Source organism: Bidens hawaiensis, unplaced genomic scaffold (assembly GCF_021521415.1).
Source record: "Bidens hawaiensis isolate Kalapana, Puna unplaced genomic scaffold, B.hawaiensis_p1.1 tig00021498_1, whole genome shotgun sequence".
NCBI classification, from domain to species: Eukaryota; Viridiplantae; Streptophyta; class Magnoliopsida; order Asterales; family Asteraceae; genus Bidens; species Bidens hawaiensis.
Window position 1 is genome coordinate 187244 of NW_027493335.1, and position 24318 is coordinate 211561.

General features: G+C 35.5%; 1 protein-coding gene and 3 pseudogenes across 1 annotated transcript; 2 read left to right on the forward strand and 2 right to left on the reverse strand.

Moving 5' to 3' along the window:
- Positions 1-775: 775 nt before the first annotated feature.
- On the reverse strand, positions 776-1438 carry LOC143563561 (putative lipid-binding protein AIR1 pseudogene; annotated as a pseudogene).
- A 5243-nt stretch (positions 1439-6681) lies between these two features.
- LOC143563562 (uncharacterized) lies at positions 6682-7401 on the forward strand (annotated as a pseudogene).
- Positions 7402-9553: 2152 nt separating this feature from the next.
- Positions 9554-13245, reverse strand: LOC143563549 (cation/H(+) antiporter 15-like). Its single transcript, XM_077051068.1, has 3 exons — positions 12679-13245; positions 11056-12051; positions 9554-10925 (listed from the first exon to the last, which is right to left on the reverse strand). The coding sequence occupies exons 1-3, from the start codon at positions 12883-12885 to the stop codon at positions 9642-9644; spliced, it is 2487 nt and encodes an 828-aa protein (XP_076907183.1). The 5' UTR covers positions 12886-13245; the 3' UTR covers positions 9554-9641.
- A 1488-nt stretch (positions 13246-14733) lies between these two features.
- Positions 14734-15195, forward strand: LOC143563550 (putative lipid-binding protein AIR1 pseudogene; annotated as a pseudogene).
- Positions 15196-24318: the final 9123 nt, after the last annotated feature.

The window sequence follows — 24318 nt, forward strand, 5'->3', positions numbered from 1 at the left end:
AAACCATATGAAAGAAAATTGCAAATTGGAAAATACTGGACTAAAACCGCAAATTTGGACAAACACATAGACGAAAACCGCAGTTCACTGAAATAAGTACTATAATAAATAAAAAGTGAAAAGACATGTCTACCCCCGATTTAACGATTAAATTTAACGGGGTTAGTGATTTGGATGTAATTGACAATAACTGAGAAATGTGGATAATCCATATGCAAAAAAAAATAAACTTTTTAGACTAAATTTGTATTATTTGCCAATCCATAATATCAAAAATGACACTTTACTCTTATATCATAGTGTGTCTTTCATGTCTTTATTTATTTGTTAACTTGTCTCTTCAAGTCAGTTATCCACCAAGTTTAAACCTATCAAGCTTCAACTAACGTACATCTTCTATAAAATCTATTTCTGCGTCCTATGTTTGAACATTTCCACGACTTGTTTTGTATTGGTTTAGTGCCTATTCAGTTGAGGGAGACAAGCCTAAAGTTCAAACTAAATGACAAGTGCTTAGTTTAAACTAAATTGTTATTCGTTTGTTCATCGATGTATAGTTGGTTAGTCGATGCATATTTTTGTATCATGTAATTTTATTTTTATTATAAATACAAATCATATAACCTCAAGCAACACAATTTACACCACTTACCAAAACCCACATGTAAGTTGTGATAAATATATTACTCCATTAAGGTACGTATATTGACACATCTTTGGACCCGCAAATGAATATTATAAGACTAAACATAAGAATCATACACAAAATGCACAATTTCGTAATATATATGGAATTTTATTTCTGAATCACAATAATACAAACTGTAGTCACATTATGACAAGATCTTTAGTACAAGAGAAGGCGAGCGCCTTCGTTCCAAATGAATTGTTTCGCAAATTACAAGTTTACAACACTCAAACCTAAGATGAAACACACCAACATATATAGAATGAGATAAAACGAAACACATATAGCTTTCGAGAACCATGAAAACGATTGTAGATCTCTACGCACATTGAAAGCCCTTTGGGACCTTCTTTCCACAGTAATTAAGCAACAAGCTCAAAGAAACTGGCACATTGAGGTTGATACCCAACACATTAGCTTTAATTGCGGTGCAAAGACAGACTGCGGCCTCAAGATCGACTAGGTCACCGAGGAGGCTGCAGCAAGGGGTTGTTGCTGGTGTACCAACAACTAGGTGAATCAAGTCATTGAGAACATTAGCACACACACCTAACTTGAGGGTGTCTTTAGGGCAAGTGGCTTTGTGGTGGTGGTGGTGGTGATGTTTATGTGGCTTAGGGATCTTTGGTGGTGGTGGGCAAGAAGTTGAGCTTACAAGAGTGAAGAAGAGAAGGTTGAGAGTAAGTAGGAAAGCAGTTGTTGCCAAAGCCCTTGAAGCCATTTTGAATATCTTTTGGGTTGTGAAGGGAAAACTATAGCTAGGTAGTTTTGGGGTGTGAACTATTGAAGTGTGCCATGGTATTTATAGATAGAAAGAATGAGCATTGTTATGCACTATTGATATTCTTTCAGGCTAAGTTAGGTATACAAAACCAGCAGCAATCTTGTACTCTCCTGCTTCTTTTCAAGAGTAAATATCATTTTTCCATTATGGAATTTAGTTTGTGGTATAATTTTTATTTTTAAAAAATAGTAAGATATGCAATATCCGTTCTTTTAGCCATTTTCACTTTGGCAAAGTGTGAAATAGAAGGTCAAGGGCTTAATTCTCGTAGAGTGTAAAAATTAAGTTTAAAGATATATCCATGTTCTTTTATAAATACTATATTTATAATTATACTGTAATATATAGAGTGCAGTTACTGTACGCTAATGCCTTAACGTAAGGTAGGTACGCGAGACGCTCAAAGGTAAAAACCTAAAACGCCCACAAAAACTTAAACGCTCAAAAATGGTCTTTGTGGAAAAAATTGAGAAATTGATCGATTAACCATCTAAAACTGTTTTTTTCGGTGAACCAATGATTGATTGGATATGTATTGACGATTTCGAGATGTTTGGATGTGATTTCATGGATCGATTCTTGAAAAAATGGATTCGCGTACGTATTGTACATTAAGGCATTATTGTATTGGATCTTTTCCCATATAATATATAATGCATAAATAAAATAAATGACTAGATTCAACTTATTTATTTATACTCTTCATGTTCGTAGCTTCTTATTAATTGCATGTATTCTAATAAGACAGATAAATGTTTGGATGTCTTCGTATCATACAAAAACCACCTAGAAAAGTAAAATTGTAATGGGCCAATATACCAATTAACTTTGAATAATATACTGTAAGTAACGTATCTTGTAACGAGTCTTCCATAAAATAACAATTTTTTTTTTCTCTTCAACATGGGTAAAATAAAAGAAATTAACTCAATACACTTTTTGAGTAAAAGCATGACAAAACATTTTTTTTCTTTCTATTTACTTTTACCATTTATATTGTTTTATTTCGTATTATGGAATTTCATGTATTACACGGGTAGCATAAAATATAAAATGTGAAAAAAGAAAAAAATGTTTATAAATCCATATTTTATAAAACAGTTATTTGGATACAATAAAATTTCATGATTTTCAGGTAAACGTGTTATACAATGAATAAATGATACAACATGAAAATGAAAAACTCATAAATCTTTAAATACTTCTTTGTATACAAAAGCTCTTTGTTTTTTTTTTGTGTTTACTTGCGTTAAATAATTAAAGTAACACTTTAAAAAATAACATTAAAATGATTTAAAAAATAATATAAGTGTTCGTGTATGCATCTCTCAAATGATAATTGAAAAAACATATAAGCCCAAATGACATTTGACAAAACACATAAGCACAAATTCGATAGCAAATTTCAACCACTACAACAAAACTGGACACAATGGCTCAAAACTACGTTTCACAAAACCAACCGTAAAATTTACGGCCGGTTTGCATCCTACGCAATTTTAGCGACCAAACTTATTACAGTAGCATATTTGTCACTAATTTAATACCAATATTCATCTTAAACTGCTCATAAATTATATTTAAAATTAAAAAAAATAATCACCAATTTATAAAATAAAAAATTAACCAAAAGGCAAATTAAAAACACATCAGAAAAGCAACTTTCATAATTATAGTAGCAAATAACACGACCGCAATTTGGTCGCTAAATTGGTAAAAGGATTTTGGTTGCAAAAGGTGGTCACAAATTTGATTGGCGACTAGATAATTTGCGACTGCGCTCCGCATGTGGTCACCAATTAATTTAGGCAACTATTTTAGCTTTAATTCGCAGATACACCCGGAATTGTAATAGTGAAACAATGATAAAAACATTATTGACTTATAGAACTTGAAAGATATTAATAATAGACAATAGGTTATGTTCTATTCCTATCTATGCGTGTCTTGTCTTAAATTCAACGCATGTCCTTGTTATGGCAGTTTTTAGAGCATCCATAATGCTAAACGTCTACAAACCGTCACATCAGCTCCACGTTACATTCCAAACTCTATTTATAAACACCAATTTTTTTCTACTTCACCAACCCTCCAAAAACCGGCCATTAACAATTATTAAAATTGTATATATTTGTGTGCGTGTGTATGTGAGAGGTGGGACTCATGTGGTTGTGATGGAGGCCCAAATATTGAAGAACGTGACATGTTATATTTAGAGGCTCATGATCGTGCTTTCAAAGGTGGCCCACGAAAATAGGCATAACTTGGCCCACGAAGCTCCGTTTCAAGCTCATTACCAGTCAAATCGAAGCTTGAGACGAGGAGCACATTGTGGCAAACAGCCTATGGTGGTTTGGCCCCTGCCAGAAGCCCAAAACGCCTCCTAAATAAAGTTATGAGCCTTTTTATGTTTTTTTGTCAGTTTTTATCTTTTTATTTTTGGGTTTGTGTTTGGCCAATGACTTTTTTTGGCCCATTTCGTATTAGAAAGTCTATTAATATGATGTTGATGTAATATGGATGGTCAGACTTGAATCTCATAAATAAATATTTTTCTCTTCACTTTTCTTGACCTTTGGGTGAGAATTGGGAGTTTTGGTGAAGTTCATCACGGGTATTCACTGAATCAACGTGATAGATCTTCGTTTTCGTTTTACCGCTGCATCAGGTTGGTATGTGGGAGTTTGCAGACTCGGACGAACAAGGTGAACTAGTGCCAAAATGAGGGAGGTTTATATGAGGTTTAGTTTTTAGAAACCGGACGGGTTCATTTAGACCCGTTGTGGATTTTCTTAAAGCTTGTATTTTTTTAAATCTTTTGTTTGATCAAAGGTTAAGTATATTACAAACAGTGTATATGTAATTATATTAATAAAAATAACTAAGACCGAGAGGGGAAAATTACAAACCATGTAACAGGCTGAGGCTTATCTGACAGCTTGCGCTTACATTAGCCATGTTTTGCCTAACATGTACAAGCTGCCCACATGGCGTCCTATAGTGTTCTTTGTTATCCTCTTAATTTGCTCACATTGTTTTCCTTCATATATTTTTCTGTGGTTTTAGGATTACAATGAGAAAACAAAATCAGACTTAACACCTTTGTTTCTCAGTCTCAGAATTTAGGAAGATATTTTTTTTCTAGTTAGATATATTTTGTTGCAATATCATCATTTTTATTTATCTATTCTATTATCATTCATTAATCATTACCAATATCATCATTTTTTTTTATCTATTTACTATTATGACTATTTTAATATAGTATTACTATTATATTTATGACATGGGAGCTAGTGTTGATATTTATGTTTCTTGTATGTGGTCTCACACGTATGTTTTTTTTAGCCAAGGGTCTTTTTGAAAGTTAACTCTTTATTCTTTGGGATAAAGGAACGGTTTGCCTACATCTCACCCTCCCCAGACCCTGCTAATAGTTATGCTATTGATGGGAATTTTACTGGGTTCGGTTGTTGTTGTTGTTGTATATATTTTGTTGCACTATTAACAAAAATCAACCATGTTTGGTTAATCTGTCTTGATTCCGACTTAGTAGCGTTTATTCTCTGAGTGAAAATCACCTAGAAATTTATCAAACTTGAAATGGGGCATATAAAGTTACCAAATATATTCAATGTAAAACTCAAATATTCTCAAACTCAAACTCTTAACCATATGCAACCCAAAAGTTCAATGTCTTGGGGTTCCAATCCCATATGTAAAATAATAATAATAATGATAATAAAAAAAATAGGGGGGAGGGGGGGGGGGTCTAGCTAGGTTGGGCCAGATGACTTTCTCACATATGGTGACTTTTCTCGTGAGAGTGGTATAAAGATAATCGATCAGGTGGGTCAGTGACTTGGTAGTGTTCCAAGTTATCACTAAAAAAATATGCAAAATAGTATGGAAAAATGTCGAACACGTTTATCTAGGTGATTTAGATTCAAGCTTTCACATGATTTATTCGTATGAGAAACCCATCTCCAGAATGAAAAACATAACAAATCAGGGATGAATATATTGAAAGATTGAAGTTCTACCATGACAAGGGTAACATCAAGGACTGAACTCAAACTCGTTGCACTATCTTTAGCTACAAAAGAAGTCGCGATGCTTGGGAATATGGCTATATTTGATGCATGCTTGAAAATAGTTAAAAGAACTCCAACAATTATATGTTAACACTTTACTCTTTCACATTAGTCAAAACGGCATGTTAAACACGTTAGTCATAGTTATTAACCTAAGCGCTCGCTCAAAGAAGCAACAACGTCTGCCATAAAACCCGATATTGCAAGATAAATGATCTTACCAAAAGAGAATAGCAACAAAGAGGTAGAATAAATTAAGTAAAAATTGTCTCGTGTCTTAGAACAAGACCCACAAAGGCATCCCTTTCACTTTCCTCTATTGATACACAACATCTACCATCATTTCAAGAACAGAAAAACACAACAAAGATCAAATTTGACGTACTAACATGCCGCCAAGATGTGGATTTTAATTGGCAAGAATTTCTATGTGATCTTTCATCGGGTTTTCATACATATCCTAATCAGCATCATCTGGATCATTATGTAATGTATGTTAGAACCCTAAACAAATTTTAGGCCTCGTAAATTTGGTGCCTAAAACAACCGCCATTTCTTTTATATACAGGCTGACCCCGATTAAAGATCACCAAACTACGTATGATCGTGTTGATTGTGCATCCTGTACTTTGTTAACTTATAGTCAAAACTCCATATTGTGTTTATGCATGAATAAAATTAACCTAATTAAACTTGAAATTGTTATATTTATCTATGGATTTATCCTGCATGATTAAATGTTAAACCTTAGAACCAACTTATAATGTTATAAAGAAATTAGAAGAACCAATAGACATTGTTGAATTTTGTTAGGTATTCAGAGGAATTTTACTTATTTTTGATATATTTATAGTTCAAAAGGTGAAGTTAAATGCGATAAAGAAAGGTCGCCTCTATCTTAGAGGTGGATGGTTCAAATTCCGTATTACAAAATGCAGGCTTAAACATTTGGTAGGAGTATTTAGAATTATATTAGTTTATTGTTAAAAGAAACTAGATACACATAAAAAAGCGAGTTAATTACAATAATCATGAATAATTGAGGAAGTCATTGACAATTTCCATCTATAAATACCCCATGCACCTTGTCCATCTTCACACAAAACAAACTACCAACAACCACACTTTGTAACTAGCTAAAGCTAGAAGCATTACAAATGGCTTCAAGGGTATTAGCAAAACAAGCCTTGTTCCTTACATTCAACCTACTCTTCTTCACTCTAGTAACATCCACCTATACCCCAGAAGCCTGTCCACCACCGCCGCCGCCGCCGTGCCCCCCCCCCCCCCCCCCCCTCACCAAAGCCTCCTACACCTACACCTTCAAACCCACCACCCAAAGTCCCTTCAACACCAAAGCCACCTACACCTTCAAACCCACCACCCAAAGTCCCTTCAACACCAAAGCCACCTACACCTACACCTTCAAATCCACCACCCAAAGTCCCTTCAACACCAAAGCCTCCTACACCTTCAAATCCACCACCCAAAGCCACTTGCCCGAAAGACACACTCAAGTTAGGTGTATGTGCTAAGTTGCTCAATGACCTTATCCACCTAGTGGTTGGAACTCCACCAAAGACACCATGTTGCCCCCTCATTGAGGGACTCGCAGATCTTGAGGCTGCCGTCTGCCTTTGCACCGCAATCAAAGCTAATGTCTTGGGGACACACCTAAATGTGCCGGTCTCATTGAGCTTGTTGCTTAACTACTGTGGCAAGAAGGTTCCCTCCGGCTTCCAATGTGCTTAGTTTTTTCTTCTAGGATTGTTAATGGTTGAAACTTTAATTGGTGTTTTTGGAATATATCTATATATGTGTGTTTATGATGGATACTTGTAAAGGATCATGGCCATATGATTCAAGAATGGTTTTATATACTTTATATGTAATTTGGTGATATTTATGAAATAAATGCTACAAGCTTGTAAGTCGTAAGGGCCGGGTACTTGGGACTGTATTTGGAAAGCGATATCTAGAACTTTGATTTGACATTATAATACTAATTAGTGTTTTACCCGACGCATTGCGCCGGACAGTTTGGTAAAACTCGAGCGTTGGTAAAACCCAAACATTGTACTATTGTAGGTCCCGACTTTGAGGCAGTAAGTCGACACGAATTCAGTCGGTTTTGATTATGTGCGTTATGTCATCGGAACTAAAACAAAAACAATTTAAAATAATGAGACGGACCAATTGGGTGTCGTCAGTCAGTAAAGCTCGGGCTTTGGTAAAACCCGAGCGTTGTCGATCCCAGGCTTTGAGGCGATGAGTTTATACAAATTTGGTCCGTCTCCGTTACGTTCGTTACGACACTTTAACTAAAAAAACAAAAATAAAAACAAAATTGGTATCCGGTCAGTTTTCGTTATGTACCGATACTAAAACAAAATGCGGTTATTTGTACGCAAATTCGGTCGGCTTCACTTAACAACACAACTATCTGATCCACACCAATGTTAATCTTCAAAGACAAACCATTCTACCATGCACAAATCCATAAATAACACAATTAAAAAAATGAAACCATAATTTGCGACATTAGATATTCAAACCTGGGTTGCAAACCGGTACAGACAAACAATTTCCCTTACCAACAAAACCATCCATCCAACACCAATGTATATGCTAACTATCAAAACCATTACTACATATATAAAAACAGAGATAGTTCACTTTGTGACATCAAAATTTTCAATTATACTAATTAGATAATTAGTGATTGACTACCTAATTAGTGATATATTTTTGAAAGGTTTTTAGCACTTTTTTTTCTTAAGCTTTCAACATTAATTTGTTTTAAAGTTAGATAAGTAGTTTATGTCTATTTAGATTATAATAGAGAAGGTAAAAAAAAGGCCCGTACTTTGAAGATAATTTTTATTATTTTTACTTACTTTTAAGTTTTAACTACACTTTTATGCATAGATAAAACTGTGTATCAGAAAGTTAAATACATTAACCAAACGTCTCAACTACCTACATGCCAAACACATTAAGATTTAAGAAGCGTCAAAGACTAAATTTTCTTAATTCGATTCTGGATTTTTATTATGAAATGACATGCTTGATAGTGTTCTAGCCTTTTATTATTAAATGGTTATTAATACCATTTAAGTCAACACGTACAGCCGGATTTTGTGTCGGTTATCATCCCTTTTTTATAAATCGATTATAATTATGTCTGTAACTTTTAAAAAGTAATTTGAATTGGTTATACAACTAGCATCTAAACATAAAACCGAATGCATTTTTTTTTATTAGTTATTATTTACAACTTTACCACACCTTTATATTTATATTAAACAAACAATTTATTTGAACAAGATTAAGATCATAGAAAAGTTCATAACTGTTTACTACAAAATAAAATCAGTTAAACATAAAACATTGACCACTAAGGCAATGTGCAGTGAAGGGGCTACAAAATGGAGCGTTATGCGTCATGTGACGCCTAGTCAGCAAATGATAGGTTTTTTTTTGGTGTAATGGTGTTGTAGGCTAATATATACACACACACATATATACACCACACACAAACATATATAATAATATACACACACACAACCAACGGCGACAATACCCCCCCCCCCCCCCCGACAACCAACGGCCCCTAAAAGAATCGCCGGGGGGGGGGGGGTTGTGTTCTCGCCCACCATTGACCAAAATCACCCAAACATGACACCCACCACAAATAGCCTAATTTCCTTATTTGCAAAACCCTAGTGACCCTATTAATTAGGGTACCTAGACACGCTTTTAAACTTATCTTTGACCGAGAATTTGACCTCGATCGGTAATAGACGTTATCATCTCTATATATATAAGAGATCTATTTCAGTTTCATTTTTTTGTATGCAATCCTTATTCAATATTAATGATCAAAAAACATTTGTTGTAATAATATCATCCGTTTAGCCTTGACACAACACTTTTGAGTACTCATTTTCTAATACTAAACACCACTTTAAAGCATATATAAAAAGTATAACATTAGATAACAACCCTAAGAACAAAACATTTTATTTACCCTACTTAATTCACAACAAATACAGACGAGTATAAATCTTTAATGTTATGTATCATTCATAGATGAGCCTCTAGGAGACCGCCGGTTCGTATTCGGGGTACGGTTCATGAACGTACCCTGGTTACTGTCCGGTGATGTGGTGAAGTCTTCTACATCCGAACCCGCATAGTGCTGAATCACTAGCACGGACACAGTGGTAGCAAAATCAGATGATGCTAATAAGTCACCGATTGCTCCTAGCTCAGGACACTCACTCCAGTCGGTCAATCCCGCGGTCAGCGGTGACACCACTCCTTGACCTCGCCCTACAATAAACAAATCATGCGCGGTATCGACAGATCGAATAGCTGCCACAGTTTGCTCAGCATTATTCACTGCTGTTTCATTGTAACTAATACAATCCTCACTTGATATCCTTGATCTAAATTGGTTTATAAACGCGTCGTCTTCTTGTTTATCTCGATCGCTATCAGTTATCACTTTCAATACCCTAGGGTCGTTCTCAATTCCGTTGGAGGTACTTGCTTGATCAAGGTTTTCGGTCCCAAGAACAAACCGCATTACGGTGAGAGTGTTCCCAGGATAGCCAGACATACGCCAGGCAAACGCTAACGCTTCTCGGTCATCTGGTCCACCAATGAACACCACAGCAATGTGGTGTGCTATTTGGTTTCCAGCTATCCTGGTTGACGCGCTGAGACCACGGTCAACCAGGATACCGACCGAGCAAGGTGCATTTGCTAAAACATTTTGGTTAATAACCCGAAAAGCAGGGTTAGTGCCTTCCATTCCCCCGTCCACAGTTTGTTGCTTGTGGAACGGGAGGATAATAAACGCTACGCGTTTGTCCTCTGCAACGCTACAAATATCCTCGTGCATGGTCGAGTAAGGGGATATTGCGGTAAGTGGTTGAACCGATACATTTCCCGCGTTTTGCTCGAAGGTTTCAAATGCATTGATGATGTGATCAGATTGGGCTTGTGTTCGGTTGGCTGCTGGACGTCCAGTCCTCCGGCTGTTGTGGACGATTAACATTGCGGAGGCTCGCCCCGTTAGCTCGACTAGATGGAGGACATAGATGGAAAGTGGAGACTTCTTTGTTGGATTTGAGGCTTCAAGAAGGTTGATGATTGTGGGCACGTTTCTAGGTGTGTGGATGCAAACTAGGGTTCTTAAATCACCATCCGGATTCGATTTTAGGATTGTTCTACCTTTATAAGGTGCAAATCTTCTTGCCGGTTTGTAGAGTGCGGTCACCGCCGGAGTAATTATCGCGGTCATCACCAATGCTACCACAATCATGATTGCAAAAGATTTGTCATCCAATACCTACATATCCATGGTTACAAAATGTATATAAGATATATTATGTATATTCTTTTACACTGAAACAGAACGCAAACAAACAGGCAACAAGTTTTGCCACCAGCAAAAGAAATACCATGTAAGATGAACTTACCTTTTGATCCTTACCAACATTGAGAACAATCATCTCAACAAGGCCTTTGGTGTTCATTAGGAATCCAAGCGTAACCCCGTCATAGAACGGGATCTGGTAGAGTAGAGCAACGAGCAATGTCCCAGCCACTTTTCCGGCACAAGCTAATATTATCACAAGAGCTAGTATGCCCCATGTGTCCGCACCATCAATCGCGCCTATTTCTGTTTTAAGACCACTAATCGCGAAAAAAAGTGGTAACAAAAGACCCGATACAAAATCCTCCAATCTTTCAATAAGTGTAACCCCTAAAGGTCCATTAGGGATCACCAACCCGAATATAAATGCACCAAACACCGAGTGTGTACCGATAGCATCGGTTATGAACCCGGAGATCATAACTCCGGTTAAGATCACACCAATATAGAAATCACTAACCGGTTCACCCTCTGGTGTCTTTTGAATAATCCAAGAAACCATTGGACGGACAACATAAATGCAAAACATAATAAACCCTGCACTAGATAAAACTACCCATAGAGTAGCTAAGTTAATATTTTCATTTTCGGCTAAAGCGATAGCTAAGGCTAGTAGAATCCATGCACACATATCGTTAACGAGGGCTGCTGACATTGCGATCCGACCAATATCCGTGTTAAGTAGTTTGAGCTCGGCTAGGACTCGTGCAAGCACTGGGAATGCGGTCACGGATAGAGCTACTCCAAGGAATAATATAAAGGTCCCTTGTTTGACTGCTTGTGTTCTTTCATGTAATAGGTAGGAGAAAGAGATGCCAATGAGGAAAGGGAGGATCATCCCCGCGAATGCGATGAATATGGCTTTTCTTCCTGTGTGGCGGATCACTGCAATGTCCATTTCTACTCCGACCAAGAAAAGGAAGTAGAGAAGGCCGATGTTCGCCATTGTTTCAAGAACCGTAACACTATTCAATGGGAATACTGCATTCGTAAAGAGATCGCTTCGTCCCAACACCGATGGACCCAATATTACTCCACCCTGTGTGTGTATATACATATCATTGCACTAAGTTAGCAAGAAATCATGAAATAAGTGTAACATACATTGTTTCAAGACATTTATTAACTATTATAAAAGGTTATTATGTAAAGTTATTTGGATCTGTTTGGCAATACCAATTAATTTCATGTTGTTTTGTTAATTATCTGTAAAAGTATTTGAACCAGACATGACAACCTCTCATGATAGTCGCGACTCGCAAGGGTGTTGTGTTTGTTAACAACATTCACGATCGTAGAGATTCATCAAAGTCGCGACTCGTGTCATGTCTGGTCCAAAGTCCCTCCCCCTCCTATGCAAATTATCTAATTATGCAAGTAATTAACAAAACCACCTAGAAGTCAACATAGCAATCAATTGAATGATGCTTGGGCAATCACATGATCACCAAATGGATATATCATATATGTGTAATTACTAGCTAAAATTTGTTACATACGTTTTTTCTTTCAAGGAATATAACTTGTAAAACAATTTAGAAATGATTTTCATTAATGAAGATTATTATTCAACTTTCCCTATAAATTCACAATTTCTATATTGTCTTGATGAAATTTCGTGATTACTAGAAACAAAATGAGACAAGACAAATACAACAAGACTTACAAGGATCTCGGAAATAACACGAGGTTGGCGAAAGGGTTTCAAGAGGAAAACAAGAACACGAGTGGTAACAACGACGAGAATCAGTTGCAAAAGGAAAAGAGGGAGCGAGTACTTCAACGGATTATCTCCTTGCCATATTCCTTGGGTCGTAATCATCAACGGAGCATAGCAAATAATCGTATCTTGCGAGGCATTTTGTGGCGGCATATTTTATGATCGATCGCTATGGAAATTAAAGACAAACAATGTCTAGATGCATGCACGCACACACGGATTCAAAGTAGCCCCTTATTTTTTCGTATACACTTCATGCAAGAACACTCAAACATGAACAAAGATTAATTACGAAATTACGGTGGACAGATGAGTCCCAAGCTATGCGGAACTTAGCAACATAGAACCATCGATAAATTTGGAACCTTTCCCTTAGAGTTAGGAAGTTGGTGTTTCAAGAGCTTTTGTCTAATTTTAGTAATTTGTTCACATTTGCAAAAACATTCATCTAAATAGAAATTTATCCACCAGTCAATTGTCAAGTTATAAACTTATTAAGATAATGTAAAATATAAAATTTAATAGACAAATTAGATTTTAATAATCTGACATTTTTGTAGTTAGCCAATAATACATATAGTAGTTGTCACTAGTCCAACTTTAACACTTATTGTTTTCATTAGACATCCGTTAAAAAAACTTACGTCATTAAGTTTTTTCAAATTTTAAACTGATGTTTTAGGGATTTCGATCGGAATAAGGATACAAGTCAATCGATGTAAAACTTCAACTAAATCCAATACATCGTAATACAACTGCTTTCTCTGTTTTATTATTTTCTTATTGTAGTTACGCCTCTGGTCATACTAAACGTGCTGATTAGGGCCAAGTCGAGTAATCACTACGAAACTCCTCGATAATGTTACAAAATTGTTTATCTTATACCTCAGAACGTTATGTTTTTTCGATGTTAGGTTATATAATGATTTAAACTATACTCTTAGAAAGCAACTCATTATTCATCACTGGAAAAAAAACATGATAAAGCTACAACAATTTTTGTTTGTGTCTCTTTTATAATTTCGTATGGACGATATGATGGATGTTTGGTTGTTAGGCTAATGTTTATGTAATGCAGATTGTACTATTTTGTTATGTTGTTAGGCTAATTTTAGCACATCGTTTAAAGATTATATTAATTTGTTAGGAGGATTTTGTTAGGCTATTAACAAATGGTGTCAGTTTACATGCTATTAGCAATTGGGTTTACAAGTTGCATTACACAGAGAGTAGTTAATGAAAGAAAAACCTGACCAATTGATTAAAAGACACCACTTTGCAAGAGCCAAAACATATTGTGGTGTTTTGTGCTATATTGATAGGATGTTAGGTTGTTAGGATATGAAGTTTTGTGACGTTAGGACTTAGGATGTATAGTTTATTGGCTTAATAAGAACATGCATTTTTTGCTTAATAAGAACAAAGAATTTTATATTCAGGTGCATCACATGTGAGCAATCAGCAATTTTATATTCTTTTTATTAAAGTTATTATATATAACACAAACCGAGCTACATCTGAATAATGGGTAAGCGAGCAACAAGCTGCGCCGCTATCCCCTTTTGAATCGCAAAACCTATTCTACTAAATATAAATCCTTGGTTCCTCGGGCTCTGCGAGTCACTGTGGACCACCTTCTGCACCCGCTCCAAGAAGCGAACCGCCTCGGGAGTTAGGGATCCAAATGTGTCGAAGGCAAATGGAATAAACACGTGCTGATTCTCCAAACACGCTGCCTCATGCTTAGCAACCTTCCTAGATTTCGCTCTCAAAACCGCATGTCCCGGTATGAAGCCACTGTCTCTTAGCCCCACCAACAGGGACACCCCAGTGAGGTCAACACACGCATGCTTACCCCCTGCCCAGCCAAACACAAGAAAATCCACAGAACGCAGGTTAGATCTCCCCTCGTCAAAATCAGCAATAGAATACAATTTACCTACCTTTTTAATTTCTCCTATAAATACTCCTCAAATCTCCTAACCTTATTCCATCCATTAATAATTAACCATTAAATCTTTGTGATAAACTCCCACATCACGAAGAGATGGCTTCAAAGACCAATACCCCACTAGCTCTCTTTCTTGCACTCAACCTATTGTTTTTTGCACTAGCCAATGGTACCCGTCCACACCCTATCCCGATACCAAATCCACCATCCACTAGAACTTGTCCTAGGGACGCCCTTAAACTAGGTGTGTGCGCCAATGAGCTTGGCAACTTACTTAATCTAGTCGTTGGAGACCCACCAGTTAAGCCATGTTGTAGCCTTCTCGAAGGCCTTGTTGACCTTGAGGCTGCTGTTTGCCTTTGTACGGCTATTAAGGCTAACATTCTTGGAATTAATCTGAATGTTCCATTGTCTCTCAGTTTGCTTCTAAATGTTTGTAGCAAGCAAGTTCCAAAGGACTTCGTATGTGCTTAAACGAACAAATTATTATGTATTATGTCGTGTCGTATCATGCGTGTATTTGTTTGTTTTGGATTGTGAGAGTGTTTACTGTTTGAACTCTCTATATTGGAGAAAGCATTTTAACTTCTTTGTAACGATTGTGTGAAGAATTATTTTGTCGGAATAAGATTGTATATTTGATGTTTTCGTTTATTTTGTATGTTGTGTACGTCTTATTACTTATTAGGATAAAAGGGTGGAAAACAATTGATATTGGAAGGTTGGGAATTTTTCTTCATGTTCACGTCAGATAGAAGACAAACAAACAACTAGCTACGCCACTAGTCCTTTTTGAATATTAAAGCTAAGTCTTTTATAAATTTCATAAATGCATGAGTCATAACATTACTATTTATGACCCGTTGGACACAAATAAATAGCTTCACGGCTTCGGGCATAAGGAAACCAAAAATAACAATCGCAATAGGTATAAACACGTCTTATTGTCAACTAACATGAGTGATCAATCACAAACGGAAAGAAGGGGCATCAAATGGGCATAGTGTTACTTGACCGATACATGATGCATTTGATTTTCTATAAACAACTCAAATCAAACTTTCTAGACAACTAAGTGAATTTGCATCTCAATTAATTTAAAATATATGTGTTATTACTATATTATATGTGAACATAATCAAGTATGATATGTATGCCATCAGAAAACTCACATTGTGACTCAAATAATTATAGGTATCGTTATTTCTAGTTTTATGCAAAACTTGCATAATACATCTATTAATCCCTCTTCTTCTTATGATCATCTCAAAAACTCAACAAGTCCTAGAAAGTAAACATTACAGTTGCGGCGTATGGTCACGGGTTAGAGATCCCAATGACCAATGATTTTCTCCGGCCACCACCTAAAACCAACCTCGCCATCGTCAAAACACCATCTCTCTCCATCACCAAAGGCCCTTTTGTAGAATTATAATTTAAATCTTATGATTTTATTGTAATTATAATTATTATTATTAGGATGATTACTCTTAAGTACTATGCAATAATATTAACTTAGGCTAATGGTTATAAGGAAGTGAAAAAAATTAATCGTTTGAGACGGTTATTGGCGTCAAAATCTTTAACCTTCGCTTCACACTAAAAATAGGGCATATGTATGTACTTTAAGTAATTGGTGTTCTTTACCAAGATATTATCGATCAAATACACTAAATCGATTTTCCACATTATTCAAGTAATCGTGTTGTTAATCAAGTTTCAATCTTGATTGTTTCTTGTTCTTTCGAGAGATTATATACGTAAGTGAGTGAAAGAATAAATCTGTTGCCACCAACATAGTAGTATCAGAGTGCACTGAGGACGATGAATAAAATAAAGAGAAACCATCGTTTTTATTATTCATCAATCGTGTTTCCATGCCAACATTGCATCGAAGGAAAACCAAAGGTGTGTAAGAAGAAGGAGCGAAGGAAAAGTCTCATGATGATTACAAAACGGGTTATCTAAATAATTATTTTTGAAGATTTGAGTACACAACAAGTTGATACAAGGAATGGAGAGGGAGTTGGTTCGAGTAGAATTGAGAATCACATGCGACAAAAGGAACACGGTTAGATCAATATTTTTCGTACTTTAATGCTTGAAAGCCAGGAGTTTGGTTTCAATGAAGCCATGGTTCATGCGCTAGAATTCAGATCATTTAAAGATTGCATTGCCCTATTAAACACTACTACAAAAAAGACCTTTAATGACATGCGAACAATGACACGCGGTGATTTATGACACGCAAATGTGTTTGTCATTAAAAAACGTCATATTTTTTAAAAATTAGAAGACTTATGACACTTTTTTTGTATGTCATTAAACTAGTGTCATAAATTAAATAAGAACTATGCATGTCATATATGAGTGTCATGTTTCAAGCCAAATAAAAAATTAAAACCCCCGCCCAATATTTCCTTACTGCCTAAACAAATTAAACCAGTCCCACTCTAGGGTTCATCTCCCACTCTACACCAGTCCCACCCTAGAGTTTATCTCCTTCTGCCATTGATCTTCTCTACCAGTCCCACGCTACACAACGAACACCATCCATGGTTCAGTTCACCAAAGCCCGTTCAATTTCAGCCGGCTATGATTCAGTTTTCAGTCGGCTAGGGTTCAATCGGCCAGGGTTTGCTTATTTGGAGTTAATTGAAGGATTATATTGAGGATTTCATCTATTGTGAGGTATATGCCTTCAATTTTATCTTGTTCTAATGTTAATTGGCTAGGGTTTAATGGACTGTTAATTTAATGTTTGCTTGCAGAATCACATTTTTTTTCATTTTTCTGAATGTTTGAAATCTGAATGTTAATCATTAGGACATCAGAGATCATTTAGGGCTGATTTTGCACACGGATTGGGGGCGGGGTTATTGATAGATAATCTTGTAATAGATGAATCATGTGTGGCACAATTAGTAATGTATTTCGTAAAGATATATAACACCGAATGTGGAAATTAGGGTGTTCATGGTCCGGTTTTGACGTTTTTATGTCAAACCGTAACCAAACCGTTACGATTTTTATCAATGAACCCGAAACAAACCATTATATATATATATATATATATATATATATATATATATATATATATAAATGTGAAGGTCGGTGCTACTCACAAAATGCTACTGTACTACCTATACATTTTCTATTTGATCAATGAGCTTTTACCCTTTAATTAATTTGTAGGACTAGAAACCACTTTAGATGTTGGAATTTGGCACAGAACTGTTGCTCTACGCCATTGGAAAATTTCACATAACAATATGAAGAATGATTATGGTAAGGTGTGCTTATATGTGGTTTAATTTTATTTTATTGAAATAAATCTATTATTATCATAGAATCAAACCTTTCTTAGCATCCGCATATAATGGGATAATCTTGTGGGTTAAAAGAGCTGCCACATTTTTTTTCTATTTGTAGCTTGACCTTTACTTCAAGTATTAAGTTACCTTATGTGTTTTATATTTGTAGTTTGTATCTACGCACGGTTGTTTTTCTTGCGTCTTTTGGTTTTCGCGATTTTTTTAAAAACTTGGAATCGATACCAAAGATGCTTGGTTCGGTACCATACCGAATCGGGTATCGATTCGGTACCAACCTTTTGACGGTTTGGGATTAGTTTGGTACCTGTATTTTCTAAATGTTTGCCTACGATAATGGTACCGAACCAAGTATCTTTGGTACCGATTCCAAGTTGTTAAGAAAAGCGCGATAGGGAAAGTCGGGATCGGGACCAGTCGGTTACGGTATGACACCAAGTTACCAACCTGATCCCTATGCTAACAAGACAACTACATCAGTATGTTTAGTTATTACAATTTAAGGATGGTCCATTTAATTGTTGAAGTAAAGATCAATGTTTACTAACAGTTGGGTATGAAATTCATAACAAGAAACAAAATTTGATTAAGGTAGCACCAATTTCTTCAACTACTTTGACTTCGTTTGATTTTATTAAGGTTTTGAATTTTGTTTAATAAACTTACTAGGACACGTCTGAATATCAATGTGTTCCAATCTTCTTGGAAATCTCATAAACTACTTTGGATCAACAGAATCATAATTATTAGCGGATATTATTTGATTACCAGATATAGTTTATATTTAGAGATAGATTTGATTATTATTCTAGAATTATCTCTTTCCATGGGGAGTACTCTGGAGAATCAGCGGCGGGTGGTGGGGTGTTGTCAATGTGATTGAGAACCTGATAAGCCGTGGCATGCAGTCGAAACAGCTTGACCCAGGCAATGTAGGTGAGTTTCTTGCCATCTAAGGTTCGTATTTTGCTTTGTATATTAGTGACCGAATAAGCGGGGTGCAAGGCAGGTTTGGGAACAGACGCGGAGGTGCCATGCTGTTCTGGTTTGTCGTCTGTATCCATAAGGGTTGATCGAAAAAAAAAGAAAAGAAAAGGAAGATGACAGGAGGCTACGGTGATTGATAAGGGTCAGCCGAAGCTGTGGTTAGTCGGAAAAGAAGAAGGGAGGCGATAGGGTTAAGAGCCGAAGCTGTGGCTGTGATACCATAAAAGTTCTTATGGTTTGTTATTATTGAATCATATTACATGGAGGAGGGTCATATATATAGACCCTAGGAATAACAAACCCTAACTAAATACATGGAAAGAGATAATTCTATAATAATAATCAAATCTATCTCTAAATATAAACTATATCTGGTAATCAAATAATATCCGCTAATAGCCCCCCGCAGTTTGATCGGTCATTGGACAAACGGTCAAACTGGACCTGAAAGACTGAAATAACTGTCGAGAAAGTCCCTTGGTGAAGATATCAGCGTATTGATAAGACGAGGGAACATGCAAAACTCGGATGTGACCAATGCGCACTTTTTCTCGAACAAAATGTATATCTATCTCAATATGCTTCGTCCGTTGATGCTGCACAGGATTGTCAGACAAGTAAACCGCAGAGACATTGTCACAATAAATCACCGAAGCGTGTTGCAATGGAACGTGTAACTCAAGTAACAAATTGCGGATCCATGTGGCTTCGGCAACTGCATTAGCAACACCTTTGTATTCAGCCTCAGCGTTAGATCGAGAAACCGTTGGCTGACGTTTAGACGACCATGAAATCAAGTTATCCCCCAAGAATACACAATATCCGCTTGTGGAACGCCGTGAGTCAGGACATCCGCCCCAATCAGCGTCAGAATAAGCCGTTAATGAGTTTGTTTTAGACCGCACCATATGAATCCCATACTCTAATGTCCCTTGCAAATACCGAAGAATACGTTTCATGAAGGCATAATGGGAGTCATGCGGCTCATGCATAAATAAACACACCTGTTGGACAGCATAAGAGATATCAGGCCGAGTAAAAGTCAGATACTGAAGGGCCCCGGCAAGACTTCTATATAAAGTCGGGTCATGGAAAAGAGGGCCATCTGTGACACTCAACTTAGAAGATAAATCAACTGGGGTAGCACACGGTTTGCAATCTGACATAGCAGTGCGTGCCAGAATCTCCTTAGCATATTGAGTCTGGTCTAAGAACAAACCCTAACTAAATACATGGAAAGAGATAATTCTAGAATAATAATCAAATCTATCTCTAAATATAAATTATATCTGGTAATCAAATAATATCCGCTAATAATAATTTGGTGTGTGTCTGCAAACCGACATTTTTTTAAATCATTATTTTAAACTTTTTATAAAATTTGATAGATTAAGATGGATGATACTTTAATTACTTCTTAGAAATATTTAGTGGATATTGACTTTTGTGATGGCATATACTAACTTGCAGTTGTCGAGTGTGTGGAAGATCTTGATGCTAATTATAGAAAGATGGAGGTACACCGTTCTTTAAACCTTTAACAGTCAAAACATCTAACATTCGAGTTTTTAAGAATGATTTCACATTAAATATTGATTTTGTTAGTATTGTTAAAAAAATGCAGTTGGCAACTTGGGTCAACAAAACCATGAAAACCAAACCGATAACTGGTTCGAACGGTTTCACGGTTTGAAACCAAACCGTGAAAAACCCTAGTAGAAATGATGTTTAACAATAAGGAATATTAAGGTTTGAGCATGTATTATGTAAAGGTTCTCATAGTTTAGGGATACTTTGACATGTCAGAATTTATAGTCAATGTGCGCGCAGTTTTGGCTTTAATTTGCTGCTACTGAACCAACAATAAACAAAAAACTTTTGGCTTTAACTTGCTGCTGCTGAACCAACAGTATAGAACACACAATTCGTTCAACGCTGACTTTCGAGTTAGCCTTTGTCCCATAAATAGTCTCTTTGAAAATTATGGTGAAAATACACTTTTATAAGATAAATGGTTAAGACTAACATGCACGCACAAGTCAGTTGCGGGTCAGAGCGCAAGTCAGTTGCAAACATAAGGGTATTATGGGTTGTTGACTCTTAAGGCGCAAGATGCTTAAAAACCCAAGTCATCATCAAGGGTATTTCTGGAAGTATTTAAGACGTGCAAAACAGAGTATGGTGCAGATACAAATGGTCGATTTTCTGCTATAATTAATAAAAAGGTATCTCTTTATCTTATTAGTAAGATTATGAAAAATCTATCATTATTCATATGTATTCATATGCTTTGTGCATTATGTGTTAATCATTTTCTTGCATTAATGATATGTATAGTTTTTTTTTAAATGGTGCAGTCACCTTCATGTTGCTGCAATGCTTTTTCTTAATGTTCAAGGTTAGCTATAGTATTCCAAGGTTAGCTAATATCTTATATCCGTGAACTAAAAACACATACTTATTATCATAGGTAGCACTTTTCTATGTTTGACTTTGAAAAATATACGGATTAGATTACGATGTGAAACAAATAAATATCTGTTTTGTTTTGTTAATAATCCTTTTTACTTGTATCAACTTTAAAAGTAATGTAAAAGTGTATAGTTAAAGGCCCATCAATGTATCGGACCTGTTTAATATATAGGTTAAAATGGTCGGGTTTAGGTACTATATTCTTGTTTATAAATCACTAGAAAGCTTAATTATATGTCTTAATTATTTTATTGTTTGTAATTTTGTAGCGTCCGACTCAGCCAAGAAGTACCAAGTGATTATTATATCTTATAATTCTTGAAGGACTTCAAATACTCGTCAATAACAATGTAAGTGTAATAATACTTGCTCGATTATGTTTATATTGGTTTGTTTTAACCCAATTCGTTTTGATCCGACCAAATTTTGTAACGTTTTCTTTGTTTATTTTTCGTTTTAGGTTGGGGAGACGAAGACGAATACATAGACGCTGATTTCGATGCAGTTCATGAAGAATGGTCGATCTACGCAACACAGTTTATTTTCCAGCAGTGATATGTATGGTGTTGAATAGTAACCAACATTTTTGTTAACTTTGAGAATATTTGTAATATTTTGACTTGTAATGTCTAATTAAGAAAATGAAATGGACGGTTTTGTTGCTATATTTGTGTCATTAATGTAAATATTAGTAATTATGCATATATATATATATATTATTTTTTAAAAAACAATATAAGATAACAATGCTAGTCATATACAAGTGTCACACATGCATGTCATAGACGTGTGTCATTAAATACGACACGCAGATTGCGTGTCATTTTCAATTTATGACGGGGGCTTCAATGACACACATTTTGCGTGTCATCTATACCCTTTAATGGCACGCAATGCGTGTCATTAAAGGCATTTTTTCTAGTAGTGAAATCTACTAGATGATCTGAATACATGCATAAATATTGAGACATTGCATTCTCTAGCGAATTGTCGCACACTGCGACAGTTGAAAAACTTACCCGCGCTTTGACATTTGCTAGTGTAGTTGAAAAACGTACCTACATTTAAAGCATGGGTTAAATTTTACCCGATACTCACTAGGATTCTATCCACACAACTTACAATGATGAGCAAACTAATACCATATGGTCGAGAGAAAATTGAGATTGTTTATGTTAATATTAATCCTTAACTTGAGATAGATTACAATGTAAATCGTTTGGATGTTTTTATCGAATTATTATTTGCGATGATGAAAGAATTACAATGTTGTTCATATACAAATCAAAACAAACGAACCTAGCTACAAAAATAACTCTCGTAAGATATGGTTATTTGGGCTAGAAGTCCATTAAATAATTGAAAATTACTCGGCTATCTAACTAAATTAAAATTTTAGAATTAGTCTAAACCTTTATATTTCAACTTTTGACCAACAAAACCACGGGCATGAATATAAGATAAGACACGAAACTTAACGTGATTTAGTGGGAAAACAAAAGTCATTCAATAATTAGTTGGAAATAATTATTTTTTATTGTTACATTTGTCTTAATGCATGTTTCAAAAGGTTATTGATATACAACTTGGAAACAGATAGATCCTTTATAATGCGAGGTATGTCCCTACGTACATTAAAGATAAACTAATTTTAGCATATAAAGAGATGCAATGTGCAATATAGCAGGAAACACAACACTTAAAGCTAGGTAGTTAACGAGCCAGGCTGAGTCGAGTCATGGCTAGCTTGAGTTTGACTCGAAATTTATATCAATCGAGCTGGAATTTTAAAGCTGGCTCGAATTTTATATCAGCTTAAAATTAAAATCGAGCTGGAATTTTAAACTTGATCTCAGCTCGATTAAAAGTCGCAACGGCTCGCTCAATTCAGTTGGCTCAAGTTTACAACTTAGTTTATTATAAGGGTCAAACATATAACTTCTCCTTATCAAATGACTAAAAGTAAAAGTTTATTAAGCCAAATGCTAAGTATATTTAAGTTACACAATATAGTAGATACTCTCCATTTTTGTTCCTTTATCAAAGAGACATTTTATAGTTATTTCTTTCGATCGACCAAAGTGCATACGTAGCTTTCTCATCCAATGTAGCGTGAACATAAGTGGAAGTTAACTTCCAAGAGATCTGGGATTTGAAGTGTCTTAAAAGATCGTACCTAGCTTGTGGTTTAATAAATTTAATTACTTAAATTATTTAATTATGTAAAATAAATTCTTTTTTGTCCTCTATATATATGCATGATCTTGTTATGCTATTCAATAATTTAAAGTATCTTTCAGTAGAATTCCGATCCAATGCAGCCAAGAAGAAAATTATAGCAAATTTTGCCAATGCATAAAAGAACTCGAGTTAGAACCCGTTTTTAACTGGGTTTTACCGCAACGGCCCTTCGAGCAGTGGATTTTCTCCGCAACAAGAAATGGTGGGTTTAGGCTACCCGGAACTGTTTGTGATCACGTACTTATAGAGTCACCTTTTTAATTATCCCGGGTAGCAGAGCTTTATTTATTCGTTGTTATAAAAGAAGAGTATAATCAATGTGAAAGAAAATCCACATGACTCCAAAATAGTTGAGGTGTCATGTGTACTAGATATTCTTGGTCTCAAAAAGCCAAAGATTTGTCACGGGAAATAGTTTAGACCACTTAATTAACACTTAATAATTGAAGTTGGTTCATACTTTGTATAATTTAGTTGCTTGGCGTATAGGGCATATGGATTAAATAAAACAATATGGTTTAGTTATCCCGACAACAATACCTTACCGAAATTAAATATCTTTTAATTAGTTATTGATTGTTTGATGCAGGATGTAACATGTGA